Below are 23,047 nucleotides of genomic sequence, written 5' to 3'. Positions count from 1 at the left end.
AACTAAATCATTACTTCTTTTCCTACCTACAAATAATAAAAAATATAGCAGTGATGGTATCATGGAAAGCATTAAAATAATAATAGATGACACTTTTATAGTGCTTATTATATGCCAGGCACTGTTCTAAGCATTTTACATGTATTAACTTGTGTAAACTTCAAACCTCAAACAACCCTATGAAATAGATCCTATTATTATCCCCTATTATGCAGATGAGGAAATTGGGGATTGGTAACTTGCCCGAATTAGTAAGGGGCAGAATCAGGATTTGAACAGAGGCACTTTGGATGCAGAGTTCTGTATTTAAACACTATACTATATGCCTTAGTACGATTCATGGTTTCTCCAAATGCAATCCATGAACTACTCACCATAGCATCATTATCTCACCCCAGACTCACTAAGCAAGAATCTCTTGGAAAAGGTTCAGGAATCTGCAATTATAGCAAGCCTCCTGAGTCATTATTAAGCACACCAAAGTCTGAGAAGCCATCAGTTAGAGCAGGCTCCACCCAATCTTTATCTCTAACCAGCACTAAAGCCAGGGACAAAGTCACACATTACTCAAAGGATGGTTGTTAAATATTAAATTTTAAAATGTACACAATAGACTGTATCTTGATTATGAATATTATCAGGACAACCATTCTAGTAGGCTTGCCTCTGGGGTACACATCATCAAATAAAAATAGAGGAAAGTCTAAGATTCCTTCATTCATGAGAACCTGAGCCAGTGCATCCTTTCAAGTAGTTGGGGACAAAGAGTGGTGTTGCCCTTTGGGACTTTTCTGGAGTTATCAGAAGATGGTGACACAGTGGAGCAAATGGGAAAGGTGTTGGCGTGATGAAAAGAGTCCCAAACTACCCTCAAGAGCGAGGGATGGAAGAGAACTTGCATACAGTTCCTGGTTGACCAGACAATACCTTGCAGCTTGGCTGGTGGGACACAAGAGATTGAGCAGCGTTTCAGAAAGTTGGTTCCCTCTGAGCAGGAGAAGTTTGCATAGTTCACCAAAGACAGGTCGGGAACACCACAGTCCACGGGAAGGCAGCTCACATTCTGGTCCCAGTGCCCAGAAGAACATGTGAGCAGAATTTCCTTCTAGAAACAGAGAAATTGCTTCTGTCAAAGTCACAATAAAAGGCTTATGAGAGTAGTTTCCAGGCTTTAGAAGAGTATTGGTGATTATCTGTCTAAACATTTAAAACAGGACAAATTATTTTGCCTTTCTCCCTCTTCAGGCCTCATTGTTTTAATATACATTCTTACAATACTCAGTATGATGCTGATAAAAGAAGGCTGCTAGTGCCAGAGAATCATGACATGGCAAGACTCCTTCAGGCCATCTCTGTTGTCTGCTTTCCAGTTGCTCCTCCAGACCTGTTCTCAACTCTTCTCCACCCTGCTCTGGTCCAGAGAAACTGACCCCAGTAGATTTCATGCCTCTGACTTGTACTTGCATTCAGATCCAGGACACAGTGTCAGGAGCCTGGAGAGGGAGAGGGGAAGAGGGAGGCCAGGGTGCTGATTCTCCCCACTCTCTCCCAAGGGTCACTGCAGATTGACTATATCTTCTGGAAGCCTGCTCCACATAGTTTCTGCTCCTTCTTCCTGTGATTCTGCACTCCTAAGGTAAACCTTTCAGGCCTAGGGGTGATAACTGAGCCCTTTCACCTGGGATACTGCACCATCTCCTTGTGATTTTCCTGTATCCTGCCTACACATTTATGAGTGGTCCCTTGATTAAATTCTCTCAAATTGCCCACTTTTGAGTATGTCATCTGTCTCCTGCTGGCACTCTTATTAATAAGCCAACTGATAATGCTACTGAAAATAATTACCTCCACTGGGAATGGTGCTGAGAGTTAATGCATACAAGGCATCTTCCAAACCTTGTAGTTAAATGTGAGAGATTCTAGCCATTTCCTAGGGCCTGCCATTTCAGTAAGGCAGCCCTAGAGCACACTGCTACTAATTCAATGAAGACATATTTATTGAGCACCTAGAAGGGCCAGGTCCTGTCCTAAACAAGATATCTTCCAGGAACTAAAAATCGACCAGGCAAGCAAATCTCATGTTGAAACAATTATTCAAAAACATGTGAAGGAGGAAGAATAGAAAGGAGAAAAAGAGGGAGGAAGGCAGAAAAGAAAGTAAAGAAGGAAATGTTAAGAGCTACATTTTTGTTTGTTATATCCTATCCACTTCTGTAATGGTTAGAAAGAATGCCATATAAAGACTGCAAACCATAAAACAGAAGTAGAAAACTGAGATCAAGAAGAAAGAAAACATAAATATGCAACAATAAAGCCATATTGTATAATGCATGCTCCTGTATGATGGTACAAAAGGAGCTGGAGGAGGAACTGCCATCCTTAGCCAGGGAGGACAGCATGTAGAAGCTCCACAGAAGAGGTAATACAGGATTGGCCTTTGAAAAATGATCAGGACTTCCCAGCAGTACACGGGGAGGTGGGAGAAGAAGGTGTCTAGGGTGGGGGGAATGTAACAAGCTAGGACCTGGAGACCTAGAAGCTTATCACTTGTTTGAAAAACGCACAGCCAACATTCTAGCTACTGGATTATCAAAGGTCAAAGGCAGAAAGGGGAGTTTCTATGGCTGAGTCAACCATCCTGCCAAGAAATCACAGTGGCACCAAAGCCACAGGTAAAATGACTGCTTAAGGCACCTGTCACCCCCGACACCAACTCCTGGCTAGCTGCTCCTTCCTGGTTCCCAATGTTTCCCTGTTGCTTGCCAGAAGGACCCAATTCAAAGCCAGACACATTTTTCTGTTTAGTTTCGGTTCTTGTGTCAACAAAAAGCATTATTCCCACTGTCTTGTGATCACGAGCAGGGATTGTATAATTTCCTTCATGGGGCCAGCCTCAGGTGACAGCACGTTTGGTCAGCTGGAGAGTGCCGTTGCTGACTGCGCCAAGTGGTTGGCAAACGGCGAGCTCCCACCCTTCTCCCAGCCCAGATGCTGCCCCTCACTCACTTAACACAGCATGCAAGTCTGGCTCTAACTACAACGAGCCACTATCACTTAAAGAATGCCTCTCCAGACTGGGGGCAGTGGCTGACATCTGTAATCCCAGCACTTTGGGAGGGCGAGGTGGGCAGATCACAAGGTCGGCAGATGGAGATCATTCTGGCTAACACAGAATGAAACCAAATACAAAAATTAGCCGGGCATGGTGGCATTCACCTATAGTCCCAGCTACTCAGGAGGCTGAGGCAGGAGAATCACTTGAACCCGGGAGGTGGAGATTGGGAGGTTGCAGTGAGCTGAGATAGTGCCACTGCACTGCAGCCTGGGCAACTGGGTGACAGAGCAAGACTCTGTCTCAAAACAAACAAACAAGCAAACAAAGAATGTCTCTCAAAATCTGCATATATTGCCTAGTGCTTCTCCTGTCTCTGTTAGGTATTGTCCATTTTGTTTTGAATTTGCTTCTAATTTTAATGCATTAAACATGTTGTCTTTTCTTCTCTCCCCTTCTTCACCTATCACATGAGTAGATTCAGTCCCTGCATTTTTTTCCAGTCTTTTTATTTCTTTTCTGGAGTGGACATTCCTTTGCCTGAGTTGAGATGGGTGAACAACAGGTAATAAGGGCTCTGCCATCCTGACTAAAGCATCACAGACCAAGAAGTTGGTGCCTCAAGGTATATTAAACCTGTTTCTCTCTAGGCAGAAACTAAGCCAGCTGAAGCCAAAGTGCATACCTTTAAATCCTGACATCTCTAAGCAAGTGAAATTCTCCCACAGGTTCCCAACCTGTTAAGCAATCAATTGGCACAAAATAAAAAAAAAAAATCAACTCTTGTAAGTCACTGATGTCTAGTTAACAGTTGTGTGTCCACTCTTTCCTTATGAGACCACACCTTTCTGGTTTTTTTTCCTCAAGCACCATCATCTCTTCCCTAGGGCATCCTTCTTCTATCTTATAATATGGTCATGTTTTCTAATGGCTGATATCATGTTTAAAATTTCTCTGTAGGGAATTGAACTCTCTAAAGGAAAGATGGAAAACAGAATTCTTAGTTGAGAATACATGATCATGCTCATAATACTGACAACGGTTAGGGTGCTATGTACCTATCATTTTGCTAAAAGCATTTACATTATTTCCAGTCATTATCATAACTCAATCAGATAAGCACTCTGTTCTAATCATTTTAAAATGTGAAAACAAGCTTAAAGAGATTAATTTGTTTTGCTTATTTTTTAATCCAAAGTTACACATCTTATATACAGTGGAGCCAAAATTTAATTCTGATCTGTCTCCTGAGCCATCCTGTTAATCTACATATTCTACTACCTCCAGACCAGCTTGAAATTCTGAAAATGGTGCTGTAGAAATTTGAAATGAAGCTTGTAGAAATTTGGAAAATTTGGCCAGAGTTAGAATCATGACAGAATCTCTGCCTCAGTAACAGCTTTAATGCTTCTGGGGAGAAAATCAGATTCTATTTCTTCAGTCTTTTTGTTGGAGGGTTGTTGCGGGGTGGGTGGACAGTGTGAACCACAGACATGCTGATTACAACCGATCTTTCCTGAAAATTACAGACAAGTCTGAACTTTGGCATTCTCATCTTAAAGGTAAAAGCAGGGAAAATAATTTCTGATAGAAAGACAAACAAGGGAGAAGAACAGAATAAGCACTCCCATTTACTGCCCACCTTAGGAGAAATTTAAAACCCACTTAATCAGCACTGTACATACTTTTATATACCTTGCATTTCTATTAAGCCATCCTTCTTTCTGCTTGTTAGAGCCCCCATGTTTTCCTTTCAAATGGCTTTAAAACATCTGCTCTTTCCCTGTGGAGCCAGAGAGAAGAGCGTGAATACCCCCCCTTCCCAGGAACTTGGTCCTGGTGATCATGATCTTTCCACTCACCTGCATGGGCCTGATGTACTGCCCACCACTGGCCTGAAGGGCAAATCCCCTTTGACAAGTGATAGCACACTTCATGAGACCTGGGCCTATAGAGGTACAGTTCACCACATCGGCGTGATCAAGCAGCAATGACGGACAGCTGTCCTGCTTCCCACAGGGCTGATGGACACAGCTGGGATGAGAGAAACAGAAGCATCTTAGGACTCATTGAGAACCAGTAAGGAGCAGTGATGACTTTGCAGCTCCGTCTGGGAGGGCTCCTAAACCAGAGAGAACAATTTTCTCCAAAACCGATATTTAACTCATCCCCTTTTTGCTCTACTATCCAACACCACGCAGCAAATAATAAACATAAAAACTAACAGCTAACAAGTAACAGTTAGCTGAATTTCTATGGTTTTTTCTTCCAGAAGGATCAAATGGTGATGAAATGAGGTGGAGAACATATTCCAAGAGTTCTGCATGGTTCAGAAATGAACAGATCATGGGATGACACTCAAAATATTTAACAACCAGTACTGCTGGGTCCCAAGCAATTAGAACAAATCCAGAACAAAGCTCAGGAGTGAAATCGGAAGGCCCCTAGTTATGTCAGGCATCAGTCTTTCAAATGTTTGATCACAAGGTGACACAGAAGGCCACGCCTGAAGGGCCTAGGTTTCTGAGATGACAGAAAGGCAACACCAATTTACCAATTGGTATGGAAATATTTTGATAACTGCTAAAGCCATAGCAGTACATACCACTGAAGAGTAGCACAGACTCAGCAGAAATGGAACCGGTTACTGGAAGAGGAAACTCACACATCTTCAATCCATGTCCCATGCTTAACTTATGCTAGATGCTTCCACAGACATCCTCTCAGCAGAGAACTGCTATCTTGGATTGCCAGGGCCAATCTAGACTCAGCCTGGACCATAACAGCAGCAAGAATACACTGGAGCAAAATGAGTGTCACCCTCTTGCCATGGCAGAACCATGGAGGTTAATAATAAGGGCATTAGCCTCAGGCTCTCTGGAACTGAATCCTGGACCCATCATTTACCACCTGTTTGATTTGGAGTGAGTTATTCATTCCCAGGTGTTTCAGCTTCTTCCCCTATAAGATGGGGATAATTATGGCAACCTCACAGAGTTGTTATTCCTCTACTGCTTCACTGCAGAAGGCCTCAGTGGTCTGTTTGCTGTTAGTCACCCCATTTCTTTGTTCTCCCATTTCAGTACCTTTGCTCAATTTGTTGAGATTTCTACAAGGCCTTCTGCTATGGTTTGGATATGGTTTGTTCCAAAAAACTCATGGTGAAATTTGATTCCCAATGTGGCAGTATTGGTAGGTGGGGCCTAGTGGAAGGTATTTGGGTCATGAGGGCAGATCCCTCATGAATAGCTTAGTGTTGTTTTCATGGTGGTGACTGAATTAGTTCTCACTGGAATAGGTTAGTTCCCATGAGAGCAGGTTGTTATAAAGTCAGGGTGCCTCTCAAATTTTGCACCTTTGCATGTGTTTGCTTCTGCTATGTATGACACAACAAGAAAGCTGAGCAGATGCCAGCGTCATGCTTCTTGCACTTCCAAGACTATAGAACTATGAGCTAAATGAATCTCTTTTCTTTAAAAATTTCCCACAATTAGGCATTTGGTTATAGCAACACAAAATGAGCTAAGACACCCTCCTTCTCAGAGTCCCTTCAGATGCCCTCTTCCTTTGAACTTCCCAGTGAGTAAAATGCTCACTTCTAGCATTTCTTTTGCTTTATGTTGTATTATAGTCATGTATGCATTTTCTCATTCTTTAATCAGTGAATTAACTTATTTATCCTTTTATTCACAAGGTAATTAGTATATGAGTGTCTCCTAAATGCTCAATGTTCCAACCAGATTATGGACATTTTGAAGAGGAAAACTGGCTCTTACCCACTTCACATTAAACACATGACTTGCTGTAATCGACACAATAAAAATTTGCCAAATTAAGATTGTTCATGTTATAGACAGCAAAGTCAGTCCTTGGCTATCAAAATGAGAAATTTGTTAAATGTTATAATGACAAATAGGGATCTGAAATATGAAAATATCATTAAACACTGATTCAACCATCTTTCTCCACTCATTCATTAATAAGCATTTACTGAGCACTTTCTGTTGGGAAGGCATTGATCTGAGTACCAGTGGTATAAGAACCATACTCTTAGGGAATACATAGTCTAGTATGGAAGACTAACAAGATATTTTCTTGCTCTTGATGTTGTTGTCCCTGGTGCTAATTATTAGCCCAAAAGATATGACTACTATGAATCTTGTCATCAGTAGTGTGCTCTGTTTCCCCCTGAATTGTGTTAGTGGTCAACTATTCTATCAAAGATCTGGGCAATGATATGAGAAAGTAGAATAAACATCATTGACTATGCACCTACTACCTTGAAATAATTGAGTCTTGACTTAAAAAGCACTAGCCCCAAAAGGATGGATTCAAATTAAACATGCTAAAGTTGTTGACCCTGCTCTTATGGCCTTGGGATTTAAATTATATGCCAACGATACTCTCATTTCTTTTCTCTATGTTTATTATGTATAAGTTGGAAGAATTGGAGGTGATCGGTGTGAAGAAAATGTTTTCACAAGTTTAAGCCCTGGTTATTTCCTGTGATGATGAAGTATCCATTCTGAGACCTGATGAAGGAATAAAAATATAAGGTGGGGGTTGTTAATGAGTCAGCCCCAATTCCCCAAATTCAATGCTGATATGCAATGTAGGAAATACATTTTTGTCTCCAAATATTTACTTAATCTATCTGACAAGGAAGCTAAAATCTGACTATCCTTTACGAAATGTGATCATGATGCTTCATTAGTGATGCTAAAGAACTCCAGTTCTCTAGATGCCACATGCCACGGATGTTCCAAACGTAATCTCTTCTTCAGCATGCTAAACAGGAAGTACTGGAAAACAGAGAGTCATTAATACTCTTGTCCACATCAGTTTATTGGAAAGAAGTTAGGGTGAAAAGAGCAAGTGCTGTTTTGAGTGACTTCGTCCAATTAATCCATGCCATCATTGAAGACAAATACATGTTGAGACAAGACACAAAACAAATGCTCTGAATGAGCCTCCCTCCATCAAAATGGGAACTACTGTTGTTATGACTGCCAGTGTGAGAAGTCCATCCAGCAGGAGCAGCAAGGGAGGAAGAATGAGACAGGGGAGAATATGAGAGGGGAAAGTGGCATGAAATAAGACCAACACCAAAAAAAAAAAAAAAGAAAGAAAAGGACCAAACCCAGACCTGTTTATGAAGTGAGAAATGGTTTTAGGGCAGCTGCTGCAAATTCTTTCACTAGCTTATATTTCCATTTGCTTCCTTTTTAAGGAATTTGTTTTATGAGGACGGAGTTTGTCAGGTCATTAGCTTCTGATGGCATCTGGTACCAATTGTAGACTTCTCTCCCTTGCACCCCAACCCCAAAAGCCCTTTTGGGTTTCTCTTCCACTACAAACACTGCTTCTCTGAGTGAGGTTGTTGTGTTCTCCATTATCCCACCCTCCCAGTACATTCTCCTCTCTACCTAATGCTACATAAGTACTAAAAGTAATTCATCTTAAAACTCAAAAGCTTTCCTCTTATGGTCTTTGGACAAACCTTACTGAAAGTGGCAGAAGTGAAGCCTTACAATGCCCCAGAGAAGTGGGAAGTTAGGTATTTATCTTGGTTTGACATACAAGGAAACTAAAGCTGTTTGGAGACTGGCTGGAGGCCACACAGCGAGTCAGAGGAAAATCCTCAGGCTGGATCTCAGAGCCCTCACTCTCAGGGCCAGCCTAGACCACCGGGCCATCTCCCGTGGGATGAGGTTGCTTTCCTGTTGCTTTCTTCCCAATTCAGGAGCTAGCAGCAGAGGCCAGAGTGAGCCAAGGAGCTTCTCAGCAGGGTAGGCAAGAGAAAAACATAGCATATTTAATAGTCCCATAGTTTTGAGCAGTTCTCTTTTAAATAACAGTAAATCAAGTGATGATATTTGTCCAGCTGCCACTGTCTGCACAATGCCCTGCCCAGTGTGCATCCTCTTTTGGCAACACCCTCTCTCTTTCCATCTGTGTTTCCAGCTCTTTCCCCACCCCATTACAATGTGTTCTCAGGTAAGAATATGATGTACCCAGTCAGATGTGATTCGCAGGTATTTCCATCTTAACAAGAGTCAGTGTTTTAAGCCAAATGATTTTTTCACAAGGGAGGTTTAAGTCAGTAGGTCTTTACAAATCATACTATGTGGATGACCACCTACACATAACCCTAGCTTTGCTCTTTACCTCTCCACTCTGATAAGCCTCTACTCTCTTTCTGCTGGTCTTCACTTCCAATGCCATTGTGTTATAAGGTTTTAAAACATGCTTTTGGTTGAGGAATTTCTGTTCAAAATGTATGTTAACCTTTGGCTATTGTCCTCTTGTACACAACCTGCCTGTGGGCACCCAGGCACAATCCTAGCAATGCCCTGCAATAATGATGTGTGTTTTTCCCTTGCTAGTTGTGTACGTGAATGATGCCTGCACTTGGGAAGCCTCTGTTGGCATACTCCCTTAAGAGTGGCCCTCTTATTCCATGAGGCAGGCTTTACCATAGCTGTGCATTAGACTCACTTAGGAAGCTTTTTAAAAAATTTACTCCTGCTCTATCCCCTGAAAATGTTGATTCTGTAGGCCTGCAGGGGGATTCCAGAATTTGATGTTTATAAGTTTCAAAGTGTTGATACTCACTAGGAGTAAAGCTCAACCCCATAAAGATCTAGATATATGTAACATGAAAGATATGTCAATAAATTCTATAGGCCAAGACTGACTCCAGAAGGAGACATTGGCCTCACTGCTTCATCATTATGTTTTATTATATTAAACTCAAATTATCACAAAGAAGCCACAAGGTAGATCAAAAGCATAAAACATATCCCCTGTTCTGAAGAAACTTTGAATACAGCTGAAGAGAAAAAAATAATTAAATCATGGGTTACTGCTTATAAATTCATGGCTATTTCTGAGAAAGTTTTATTATTGAATTTGATGTGACTTTAATGAATGAGTGCAATTTGGAAAGGCAAGAGATGCCTGGAAAGTTTTCTCCAGTTCTTTACAGACAGAACAAAGGAAAAGCAGAAATCTCAAAACATGGATAAAAACATCATTTCCCCTAAAACTGTGAACTGAGGAAAATTCAGTGTGTGCAGATCTCTTAACTCCTGACTAACAACGTTAGATAATTCTATACTGAAAGGAGTCAACTTTTATATCGGAAGACAGACATAGGGGCAGGTTCAGACTTAGGGGCACGTTCCCAAAGTCTTCCTACATCTTTCAATAGTTAGCGAGGAACAGGGTAAGGTAGACACCAGAAAACAGACATCATTCTTTGCAGATAGAGTGGCCAGCCCCACCAACAAACTTTCCAAGAACTGTCCCCCAGAGAATGCCAAACCAGGCAGCTCTTTTAGTCGTCCATTTTTTGAGACCATCACAGGGACATTGGCACAGCTTCCAACCCAAGTCCATATTTGCGGAGCTCAGTAGTTCCTAACAAATAGGCAAAGTCCTGTTATTCTGCCTACAGCTGCCCTGAAGCTTTGGTTCAGGGTTCCCCTGAGGGTCTGAGCCAACCTGAAAGGACTTCAGAAGGTTACAACAATACATCAGAGTCGGTCAGAATCAGTACTAAAATCATTTCTTCTCCTATGTAAGAATGTGTGAAAGATTAAAGACCCCATTTCCTGACTGTGATGGAGGTGGGGGAGGGTGGGCATTTAACAACCATTTTAGAGGAATCAGAGCTCATTAAAATGGAAACAGATCTTAAAGAGAATTCAACTCAAATTTCTTGTATTAAATGAGAAAACTTAGCCCAAAAGAAATGATGGGATATTTCAGAACTTCCTGCAACACTAAGATTGTAATGTAACAACAAAGAAGCACTTAACTGAGTTTTAGCTCAGACTTAAAATCAGGGTGACATCAGCTCATAAACTTTTCTAAAGTCAATATCCACCCTCCCCCAGGCATTCATAAAAGTCTGATCACAACTTTTATCTAGCATCTAGCTTTGCTTAAGAGAAACTGGCATCTGTACCATACTTTTCAAGAAACAATACAGTGTGATGAAGAAAGTAGTAGACCAAGGCCACATGACTTGGGTTCTGGTCTTGGCTTGCCCCTGCTGGCCTCTAGGACCTTGGGCAAGTATCTTAACCATCCTGGCCTTCCATCTGCAAATTAGTAAAATGATGGGGTTGAACTGCCTTCTATCAAAGGGCCCTTCCAGCTTTAACATGGTATTGAGTTTCACAGATGAGGTGATGGTGGTATTGGGGTGGGAGTGCAGAAAACCCATGAACAGGCAGGATGTGGTAGAGAACTCAAGAAAGAGTTTCTCATAATCTTTCTTGCCCAGTGTATTTTTTTAGAGTAATGTCCCAACTTTTCAGTTGCTTAGTTAAACAAAATATTGTAATTCATTTATCCAAGAAGTACCACCCCTGACTAAATAGCAATCCCAGAGGTCTTTCTAGAAACAGCTCTTTGAAGGTTAAGTAGTAAAAGAGGATCAGATTTTTCTCTATTATTTTACTTCATTGTATTGATTCTTATGGAAATAAGAGGGTATGGGCTAAGAAGGAATACATGCTCTGAATTTGGCAGCAGATAGGAGTCGGATGTATAGAATGCACAGTGGACTGGATGAGACAGAGTCCTCATTTAATTTTCCCACCACCAACTGAAAACCAAATGTAATGACAATAACAGCATTCATCCTTAGATAGCTTTGCTATTTATCCAAACTAACAGAGAAAAAAGTCTTGATTCTGACTCCCCATTCTGCTTCCTCCTCATCTGACTTCATCTCTGCTTTGTAGGACAGGAACCAGGTTAAATGTTAAATATATTTCCTTCTTGGGAGGACCAATGCTGGTACTTTGAGGTGTTGAGAACCCTACTAACTGGAAAATAAAATTAATTCAAGTTCTTCTCCTCTGAAGATTCTCATCTGAGGGAAACAGAGGAATCTCAGCAGTAATTCTGATTCTTCCTTCGCATGATAGAAAAATGTTGAATGATTATGCCAAACCGACTTCTCCTTCCATTCCTGTAACCTGGGAAAGTGGAAGTTTCTCTGCCCCTTTATTTAAGTCTCAGCACAGAGTTTGGCTCCTCAAAATAGATCTGTCAGGAAATGTCCATCTCTTCCTAGAATGTGACCTATTTGCAAGTTCAGAACTAGACTTGGAGGTCCCAGTGCTGGGCAAATTGCTTCACTCATTTTTGATTCTGGATATGGGCTTTACCATGTTTGCCTGTAGATGGATTAAAGACTTAAATGTAAGACCCAAAACCATAAAAACCCTAGAAGAAAACCTAGGCAATACCACTCAGGACATAGGCATGGGCAAACATTTCATGAATAAAACACCAAAAGCAATGGCAACAAAAGTCAAAATAGACAAATGGGATCTAACTAAACTAAAGAGCTTCTGCACAGCAAAAGAAACTATCATCAGAGTGAACAGGCAACCTACAGAATGGGAGAAAATTTTTGCACTCTACCCATCTGACAAAGGGCTAATATCCAGAATCTACAAAGAACTTAAACAAATTTACAAGAAAAAAACAAACAACCCCATCAAAAGGTGGGCAAAGGATATGAACAGACACTTCTCAAAAGAAGACATTTATGCAGCCAACAGACATATGAAAAAATGCTCATCATCACTGGTCATCAGAGAAATGCAAATCAAAACCACAATGAGATACCATCTCCTGCCAGTTAGAATAGTGATCATTAAAAAGTCAGGAAACAACAGATGCTGGAGAGGATGTCGAGCAATAGGAAAGCTTTTACACTGTTGGCGGGAGTGTAAATTAGTTCAACCATTGTGGAAGACAGTGCGGTGATTCCTCAAGGATCTAGAACTAGAAATATCATTTGACCCAGCAATCCCATTACTGAGTATATACCCAAAGGATTACAAATCATGCTACTATAAAGACACATGCACACGTATGTTTATTGTGGCACTATTCACAATAGCAAAGACTTGGAACCAACCCAAACGTCCATCAATAATAGACTGTATAAAGAAAATGTGACACATATACACCAGGAATACTATGCAGCCATAAAAAAGGATGAGTTCATGCCTTTTGCAGGGACATGGATGAAGCTGGAAACCATAATTCTCAAGAAAATATCACAAGGACAGAAAACCAAACACCGCATGTTCTCACTCATAAGTGAGAGTTGAACAATGAGAACACATGGACACAGGGAAGGGAACATTACACACCGGGGCCTGTTGGAGGGTAGGAGGCTGGGGGAGGGATAGCGTTAGGAGAAATACCTAACGTAAGTGATGAGTTGATGGGTGCAGCAAGCCAACATGGCACATGTATATCTATGCAACAAACCTGCACGTTGTGCACATGTACCCTAGAACTTAAAGTATAATAATAATAATAATAATAATAATAATAATAATAATAAGTATCATCTACAGACCCCCTGCCTTTCTGAAGAGAAACAGATTTACATCACACAGCCAAAAGTGCTCTCTTTCAAAAGCCCTGTCTGTCACCAAGTTTCAGAACTCATGATTTTAACATAGATTATAAAATCTCTGGAATACCAAAGAAAGAATGAAAACAATTCAAACTGCAGACTACTATGCAGTTAATGTGCTTCCTAGCACTTGCCCAGGGAAGCAGAATCATTTATTTAAAATGACAAAAAGATATGTATATATTAGCTGACCCTTGAACAACATGAGTCTGAACTTTGCCAGTCCACCTACATACATATTTTCTTCCACCTCTCCCACCCTTGAGACAGCAGAGCCAACCCCTCCTATTCTTTCTCCTCCTCAACCTATTCAACATGAAGACAATGAGGATGAAGATCTTTATGATGATACACTTCCACTTAATAAATTGTAAATATGGCCAGGTGCAGCGGCTTACGCCTGTAATCCCAAAACTTTGGGAGGCCGAGGTGGGTGGATCACTTGAGGTCAGGAGATCGAGACCAGCCTGACCAACATGGTGAAACCCCATGTACTAAACTACAAAATTAGGTGGGTGTGATGGCGCATGCCTGTAATCCTAGCTACTTGGGAGACTGAGGCAGGAGAATTGCTTGAACCCGGGAGGTGGGCATTGCAGTGAGCCGAGATTGTGCTGCACCACTGCACTCCAACCTGGGCAACAAGAGTGAAACTCTTTCTCAAAAATAAATAAATAAATAAATAAATAAATAAATAAATAAGAAGAATTTGTAAATAATTTTTTTCCTCATGATTTTCCTAATAAGATTTTTTCTCTAGCTTACAATATTATAAAAATAGAGTGTGTAATATATTTGATATGTCAAATATGTGTTAATGGACTTTACGTTATTGGTAATGCTTCCAGTCAACAGTAGGCTTTTAGTAGTTAAACTGTGGGGAGGTCAAAAATTATGGGGAAATTTTTGACTGTATGAAGGTCAGTGGCCCTAATTCGTGTGCTGTTCAAACGTCAAATCTACATGCTTTTCTCCTCCCAACACACATGATTTGCAAAGGCAGTAGCCATCTCCCTGTGGGGCACTTCCTAAAGAGCAATGATCACTGGCACCCTCCAAGGGACTGCACTGCCGACTCTCTCTCTATTATTTATTCCTGCACAGAAATTAAGCTATTCACTAGGGAATGACACTTCCCCAGCTACATTCATAGGCTGAGCCTGGGAAACTGTGAAACATAGAGTTAGGTGAGAACAACACAGCCCCGTGATGAAGTTTAATGGGCATACGCTTCAGACTGTGTCACTCCTAGAACAGTACCTACAGGGCAGGAAGACAGGGTAGCCTGGCTTCTCTGTGGGCTGTACATAAGCTATGGCTAAATGGAAGTCTTAAGGATTTGCGATCCAGCTCCTTGAATGGCTCTCAAATTCACATGCAGAAGTAAGAAGAACATAAAACACCTGTGGGGTCGCTTTGGGACTCTACCTCTCCCTACTTCTCCTTGGTTTATTTTCCTTGTAAATTTCTAGACTCCCCAACAAAAGCTTCATGTTGCTTCTGTCATCTTCTAATCCTAGAGTTTACCAGTCCTTGGTTGATATCAGATTTGGAGTATTATTATCTTCTGTTCTTTTGCTCTTCCTAACCCGTTGGAGCCTTGCAACACTGATGGCTCATTTGCTTATGGAGAAATCAAGGGCTGAGGAAGGGAATAGACTGTGCTAAAATCATGCGGTGAGACTAAATTATGTAGACAAAAGTGAGGGCATTGGGTTTGCTGCCACTTCAATCTCCAGACTTCCTCTGCCGGCAGAGCTATGGTTGCACACAAAACCAGACACGGCCTGAGAGTCATTTCAACCAGAGCTTATGGTCAAATCTGTCTACAGCATCTGTCTCCTTGGCAGGCTGGCAAAATGACAGAACCTTGGAAATACTGGTTTCCTTTTATTTTCTGTGCTTTCTCCACCAGTTGCCATGAATACAGACTATACCGACAAGGCCAGTCCTGAGCAAAATGGGAAGTAGGTGACATTTTTAATTCATCCCTCTTTTCAATACCACTTTTTTCTACTTCTCTTGTTCCCTAAAACTTCTAAATGGCTACCTTAGGTTACATTTCAGCAGGGCCATGGGGCTCATTTTTTGAATTATCAAAATCCATAAGAGAATACTTTTTTTTTTAATATTAACATTTTTCTTTTCTTTTTTTTTAAATTTATTTATTATTATTATACTTTAAGTTGTAGGGTACATGTGCATAACGTGCAGGTTTGTTACATATGTATACTTGTGCCATGTTGGTGTGCTGCACCCATCAACTCGTCATTTACATCAGGTATAACTCCCAATGCAATCCCTCCCCCCTCCCCCCTCCCCATGATAGGCCCCTGTGTGTGATGTTCCCCTTCCTGAGTCCAAGTGATCTCATTGTTCAGTTCCCACCTATGAGTGAGAACATGCGGTGTTTGTTTTTCTGTTCTTGTGATAGTTTGCTAAGAATGATGGTTTCCAGCTGCATCCATGTCCCTACAAAGGACACAAACTCATCCTTTTTTATGGCTGCATAGTATTCCATGGTGTATATGTGCCACATTTTCTTAATCCAATCTGTCACTGATGGACATTTGGGTTGATTCCAAGTCTTTGCTATTGTGAATAGTGCTGCAATAAACATACGTGTGCATGTGTCTTTATAGCAGCATAATTTATAATCCTTTGGGTATATACCCAGTAATGGGATGGCTGGGTCATATGGTACATCTAGTTCTAGATCCTTGAGGAATCGCCATACTGTTTTCCATAATGGTTGAACTAGTTTACAATCCCACCAACAGTGTAAAAGTGTTCCTATTTCTCCACATCCTCTCCAGCACCTGTTGTTTCCTGACTTTTTAATGATCGCCATTCTAACTGGTGTGAGATGGTATCTCATTGTGGTTTTGATTTGCATTTCTCTGATGGCCAGTGATGATGAGCATTTTTTCATGTGTCTGTTGGCTGTATGAATGTCTTCTTTTGAGAACTGTCTGTTCATATCCTTTGCCCACTTTTTGATGGGGTTGTTTGTTTTTTTCTTGTAAATTTGTTTGAGTTCTTTGTAGGTTCTGGATATTAGCCCTTTGTCAGATGAGTAGATTGTAAAAATTTTCTCCCATTTTGTAGGTTGCCTGTTCACTCGGATGGTAGTTTCTTTTGCTGTGCAGAAGCTCTTTAATTTAATGAGACCCCATTTGTCAATTTTGGCTTTTGCTGCCGTTGCTTTTGCTGTTTTAGACGTGAAGTCTTTGCCCATGCCTATGTCCTGAATGGTACTACCTAGGTTTTCCTCTAGGATTTTTATGGTATTAGGTCTAACATTTAAGTCTCTAATCCATCTTGAATTAATTTTCGTATAAGGAGTAAGGAAAGGATCCAGTTTCAGCTTTCTACTTATGGCTAGCCAATTTTCCCAGCACCATTTATTAAATAGGGAATCCTTTCCCCATTTCTTGTTTCTCTCAGGTTTGTCAAAGATCAGATGGCTGTAGATGTGTGGTATTATTTCTGAGTACTCTGTTCTGTTCCATTGGTCTATATCTCTGTTTTGGTACCAGTACCATGCTGTTTTGGTTACTGTAGCCTTGTAGTATAGTTTGAAGTCAGGTAGCGTGATGCCTCCAGCTTTGTTCTTTTGACTTAGGATTGTCTTGGAGATGCGGGCTCTTTTTTGGTTCCATATGAACTTTAAAGCAGTTTTTTCCAATTCTGTGAAGAAACTCATTGGTAGCTTGATGGGGATGGCATTGAATCTATAAATTGCCTTGGGCAGTATGGCCATTTTCACGATATTGATTCTTCCTATCCATGAGCATGGTATGTTCTTCCATTTGTTTGTGTCCTCTTTTATTTCACTGAGCAGTGGTTTGTAGTTCTCCTTGAAGAGGTCCTTTACATCCCTTGTAAGTTGGATTTCTAGGTATTTTATTCTCTTTGAAGCAATTGTGAATGGAAGTTCATTCCTGATTTGGCTCTCTGTTTGTCTGTTACTGGTGTATAAGAATGCTTGTGATTTTTGCACATTAATTTTGTATCCTGAGACTTTGCTGAAGTTGCTTATCAGCTTAAGGAGATTTTGGGCTGAGACAATGGGGTTTTCTAAATATACAATCATGTCATCTGCAAACAGGGACAGTTTGACTTCTTCTTTTCCTAACTGAATACCCTTGATTTCTTTCTCTTGCCTAATTGCCCTAGCCAGAACTTCCAACACTATGTTGAATAGGAGTGGTGAGAGAGGGCATCCCTGTCTTGTGCCAGTTTTCAAAGGGAATTTTTCCAGTTTTTGCCCATTCAGTATGATATTGGCTGTGGGTTTGTCATAAATAGCTCTTATTATTTTGAGGTACGTTCCATCAATACCGAATTTATTGAGCATTTTTAGCATGAAGGGCTGTTGAATTTTGTCAAAAGCCTTTTCTGCATCTATTGAGATAATCATTTGGTTCTTGTCTTTGGTTCTGTTTATATGCTGGATTATGTTTATTGATTTGCGAATGTTGAACCAGCCTTGCATCCCAGGGATGAAGCCCACTTGATCATGGTGGATAAGCTTTTTGATGTGTTGCTGAATCCGGTTTGCCAGTATTTTATTGAGGATTTTTGCATCGATGTTCATCAGGGATATTGGTCTAAAATTCTCTTTTTTTGTTGTGTCTCTGCCAGGCTTTGGTATCAGGATGATGTTGGCCTCATAAAATGAGTTAGGGAGGATTCCCTCTTTTTCTATTGATTGGAATAGTTTCAGAAGGAATGGTACCAACTCCTCCTTGTATCTCTGGTAGAATTCAGCTGTGAATCCATCTGGTCCTGGACTTTTTTTGGTTGGTAGGCTATTAATTATTGCCTCAATTTCAGAGCCTACTATTGGTCTATTCAGGGATTCAACTTCTTCCTGGTTTAGTCTTGGAAGAGTGTAAGTGTCCAGGAAATTATCCATTTCTTCTAGATTTTCCAGTTTATTTGCGTAGAGGTGTTTATAGTATTCTCTGATGGTAGTTTGTATTTCTGTGGGGTCGGTGGTGATATCCCCTTTATCATTTTTAATTGCGTCGATTTGATTCCTCTCTCTTTTCTTCTTTATTAGTCTTGCTAGTGGTCTGTCAATTTTGTTGATCTTTTCAAAAAACCAACTCCTGGATTCATTGATTTTTTGGAGAGTTTTTTGTGTCTCTATCTCCTTCAGTTCTGCTCTGATCTTAGTTATTTCTTGCCTTCTGCTAGCTTTCGAATGTGTTTGCTCTTGCTTTTCTAGTTCTTTTAATTGCGATGTTAGAGTGTCAATTTTAGATCTTTCCTGCTTTCTCTTGTGGGCATTTAGTGCTATAAATTTCCCTCTACACACTGCTTTAAATGTGTCCCAGAGATTCTGGTATGTTGTATCTTTGTTCTCATTGGTTCCAAAGAACATCTTTATTTCTGCCTTCATTTCGTTATGTACCCAGTAGTCATTCAGGAGCAGGTTGTTCAGTTTCCATGTAGTTGAGCGGTTTTGATTGAGTTTCTTAGTCCTGAGTTCTAGTTTGATTGCACTGTGGTCTGAGAGACAGTTTGTTATAATTTCTGTTCTTGTACATTTGCTGAGGAGTGCTTTACTTCCAATTACGTGGTCGATTTTGGAGTAAGTACGATGTGGTGCTGAGAAGAATGTATATTCTGTTGATTTGGGGTGGAGAGTTCTATAGATGTCTATTAGGTCTGCTTGCTGCAGAGATGAGTTCAATTCCTGGATATCCTTGTTAACTTTCTGTCTCGTTGATCTGTCTAATGTTGACAGTGGAGTGTTGAAGTCTCCCATTATTATTGTATGGGAGTCTAAGTCTCTTTGTAAGTCTCTAAGGACTTGCTTTATGAATCTGGGTGCTCCTGTATTGGGTGCATATATATTTAGGATAGTTAGCTCTTCCTGTTGAATTGATCCCTTAACCATTATGTAATGGCCTTCTTTGTCTCTTTTGATCTTTGATGGTTTAAAGTCTGTTTTATCAGAGACTAGTATTGCAACCCCCGCTTTTTTTTGTTCTCCATTTGCTTGGTAAATCTTCCTCCATCCCTTTATTTTGAGCCTATGTATGTCTCTGCGTGTGAGATGGGTCTCCTGAATACAGCAGACTGATGGGTCTTGACTCTTTATCCAGTTTGCCAGTCTGTGTCTTTTAATTGGAGCATTTAGTCCATTTACATTTAAGGTTAAGATTGTTATGTGTGAACTTGATCCTGCCATTATGATATTAACTGGTTATTTTGCTCGTTAGTTGATGCAGTTTCTTCCTAGCCTCGAAGGTCTTTACATTTTGGCATGTTTTTGCAATGGCTGGTACCGGTTGTTCCTTTCCATGTTTAGTGCTTCCTTCAGGGTCTCTTGTAAGGCAGGTGTAGTGGTGACAAAATCTCTAAGCATTTGCTTATCTGTAAAGGATTTTATTTCTCCTTCACTTATGAAACTTAGTTTGGCTGGATATGAAATTCTGGGTTTAAAATTCTTTTCTTTAAGAATGTTGAATATTGGCCCCCACTCTCTTCTGGCTTGGAGAGTTTCTGCCGAGAGATCTGCTGTTAGTCTGATGGGCTTCCCTTTGTGGGTAACCCGACCTTTCTCTCTGGCTGCCCTTAAGATTTTTTCCTTCATTTCAACTTTGGTGAATCTGGCAATTATGTGTCTTGGAGTTGCTCTTCTCGAGGATTATCTTTGTGGCGTTCTCTGTATTTCCTGGATTTGAATGTTGGCCTGCCCTACTAGGTTGGGGAAGTTCTCCTGGATGATATCCTGAAGAGTGTTTTCCAAGCTGGTTCCATTTTCCCCGTCACTTTCAGGCACCCCAATCAGACGTAGATTTGGTCTTTTTACATAATCCCATACTTCTTGCAGGCTTTGTTCATTTCTTTTTCTTCTTTTTTCTTTTGGTTTCTCTTCTCGCTTCATTTCATTCATTTGATCCTCAATCGCAGATACTCTTTCTTCCAGTTGATCGAGTCAGTTACTGAAGCTTGTGTATTTGTCACGTATTTCTCGTGTCATGGTTTTCATCTCTTTCATTTCGTTTATGACCTTCTCTGCATTAATTACTCTAGCCATCAATTCTTCCACTTTTTTTTCAAGATTTTTAGTTTCTTTGCGCTGGGTACGTAATTCCTCCTTTAGCTCTGAGAAATTTGATGGACTGAAGCCTTCTTCTCTCATCTCGTCAAAGTCATTCTCCGTCCAGCTTTGATCCGTTGCTGGCGATGAGCTGCACTCCTTTGCCGGGGGAGATGCGCTCTTATTTTTTGAATTTCCAGCTTTTCTGCCCTGCTTTTTCCCCATCTTTGTGGTTTTATCTGTCTCTCGTCTTTGATGATGGTGATGTACTGATGGGATTTTGGTGTAGGTGTCCTTCCTGTTTGATAGCTTTCCTTCTAACAGTCAGGACCCTCAGCTGTAGGTCTGTTGGAGATTGTTTGAGGTCCACTCCAGATCCTGTTTGCCTGGGTATCAGCAGCAGAGGCTGCAGAAGATAGAATATTTCTGAACAGCGAGTGTACCTGTCTGATTCTTGCTTTGGAAGCTTCCTCTCAGGGGTGTACTCCACCCTGTGAGGTGTGGGGTGTCAGACTGCCCCTAGTGGGGGATGTCTCCCAGTTAGGCTACTCAGGGGTCAGGGACCCACTTGAGCAGGGAGTCTGTCCCTTCTCAGAGCTCAACCTCCGTGTTGGGAGATCCACTGCTCTCTTCAAAGCTGTCAGACAGAGTCGTTTGCGTCTGCAGAGGTTTCGGCTGTGTTTGCTATTGCCCTGTCCCCAGAGGTGGAGTCTACAGAGACAGGCAGGTTTCCTTGAGCTGCTGTGAGCTCCACCCAGCTCGAGCTTCCCAGCAGCTTTGTTTACCTACTTAAGCCTCAGCAATGGCGGGCGCCCCTCCCCCAGCCTCACTGCTGCCTTGCCCGTAGATCACAGACTGCTGTGCTAGCAATGAGGGAGGCTCCGTGGGTGTGGGGACCCTCCCGGCCAGGTGTGGGATATGATCTCCTGGTGTGCCTGTTTGCTTAAAGCGCAGTATTGGGGTGGGAGTTACCCGATTTTCCAGGTGTTGTGTGTCTCAGTTCCCCTGGCTAGGAAAAGGGATTCCCTTCCCCCTTGCGCTTCCCAGGTGAGGCAATGCCTCGCCCTGCTTCAGCTCTCGCTGGTCGGGCTGCAGCAGCTGACCAGCACCGATCGTCGGGCACTCCCCAGTGAGATGAACCCAGTACCTCAGTTGAAAATGCAGAAATCACTGGTCTTCTGTGTCGCTCGCGCTGGGAGTTGGAGACTGGAGCTGTTCCTATTCGGCCATCTTGCTCCGCCCCCCCAAGAGAATACTTCTGTTATAAATAGTTGATAAAGACTTAAAACACTTTTAGTTCTAGTATATAGTTATTTACTATTTTAAAGAGACATCTGGAGATTGTAGAGACTTAAAGAAAATAATTCTTAATAATGGAATTTCAGGCACTATGATAAGTCACTAGGGAGGAGTTGTTTTAAAATCAGTCTATTCCTTTGGGGGTGGACCTCAACCCTAAGTCTTCCTAAGCTGGTTTCACCTGTTCCTAGCATTTGATCCAATGCTTTTACTAGTTAGTTCTTAGAACGTATCCCACTAAGAACAATCTCAGACAAAGTAATGTTTCAATAAAGGCTATTCTGGAATTGTCTTAGTCATACTTCATTAAGCCCACCCAAAAGACCATGTCCATGGCCCCTTCATTTTTCCTCTATAACCTCATGAGTCAGAAAAAAAAACAAAAAACAAAAAACAACAGTTGAAAAGGCTCAAATAGCTCACTGTGCCTCCCAAAGCCGACTTGTCATCCAGCCGGCCATCCATCATCTGCCGGGGGAATCAGAATCCTCTCCAGTGGGTTTTCCTTCTTCCTTCTTATTTTATGGACAAATCATTCTGGGAAAAGGAAGTTGGGCAAGAAAGCAAGGGAGCAATTGAGCAGCTATAATTCTTTCCTTGCTTAAAAGAAACTGTGTAGAAAATAAGAGACTCAATGTTAATTTGTTAAACTGCTTTGAGGAAGCAGATAATCAAATAAGTAGAAAGGCAATACATATTTCATTTCTATAGTGCCTTTCCCAGCAGCAAGAGAGAACATTTCCCGTCACTCAGGAACATTAAAAGGAAACCTGATGATAAAAATAAAAGATGAGGAGTCAAAAAATAAATGCTTTAAAATGCAGTTCCTAAGCCAAAAAAAAAAAAAAAAAAAAAAAGGAGGAGCCTTCACATCTTGAGGCTATCAAAAGGGGTTCTACATAGGACCGAGCAGAGGAAGAAGAAGGCTGGAAAGGTTTGGAACCCAATCCAGGTGGAAGAGGAGGGAAAAGAATTGGCATTTCAAATCTGAGCTCCAAGTAATTGAAACACAATGGGAATCTGTAAAGCAGCAGCTGAGGGTTCCAGGGAAAAAATAAAGCATGAAGCAGAATGACAGATAATAGAGATGAAATAATGCTATTCCCAAGACCAGACTCAGAGACTGATCACAGCAGGGATGGAATGGCCAAGTACTGAGCTGTGCCCTGGCTTCCTCTCC

The 23,047-nt window shown here is 41.2% G+C and overlaps 1 protein-coding gene across 2 annotated transcripts in view; it reads right to left on the bottom strand.

The window, feature by feature from the left end:
- The window catches only part of LOC105484475 (pappalysin 2), a 305,327-nt gene that overhangs the window by 80,261 nt on the left and 202,019 nt on the right, over nt 1-23,047 (bottom strand). For both annotated transcript variants that reach the window (XM_011746126.2, XM_011746125.3), the window contains exons 15-16: nt 4,915-5,086; nt 928-1,105 (exon numbers count right to left, since the gene is read on the bottom strand). In XM_011746126.2, coding sequence (XP_011744428.2) covers nt 928-1,105; nt 4,915-5,086 — 350 coding nt within the window. The remainder of the gene's footprint in view (nt 1-927; nt 1,106-4,914; nt 5,087-23,047) is intronic.

This window comes from Macaca nemestrina, chromosome 1 (genome assembly GCF_043159975.1).
Source record: "Macaca nemestrina isolate mMacNem1 chromosome 1, mMacNem.hap1, whole genome shotgun sequence".
Classification (NCBI taxonomy): Eukaryota; Metazoa; Chordata; class Mammalia; order Primates; family Cercopithecidae; genus Macaca; species Macaca nemestrina.
The sequence above is the reverse complement of the archived record's forward strand: the minus strand, read 5'-3'. Positions and strand labels throughout refer to the sequence as shown.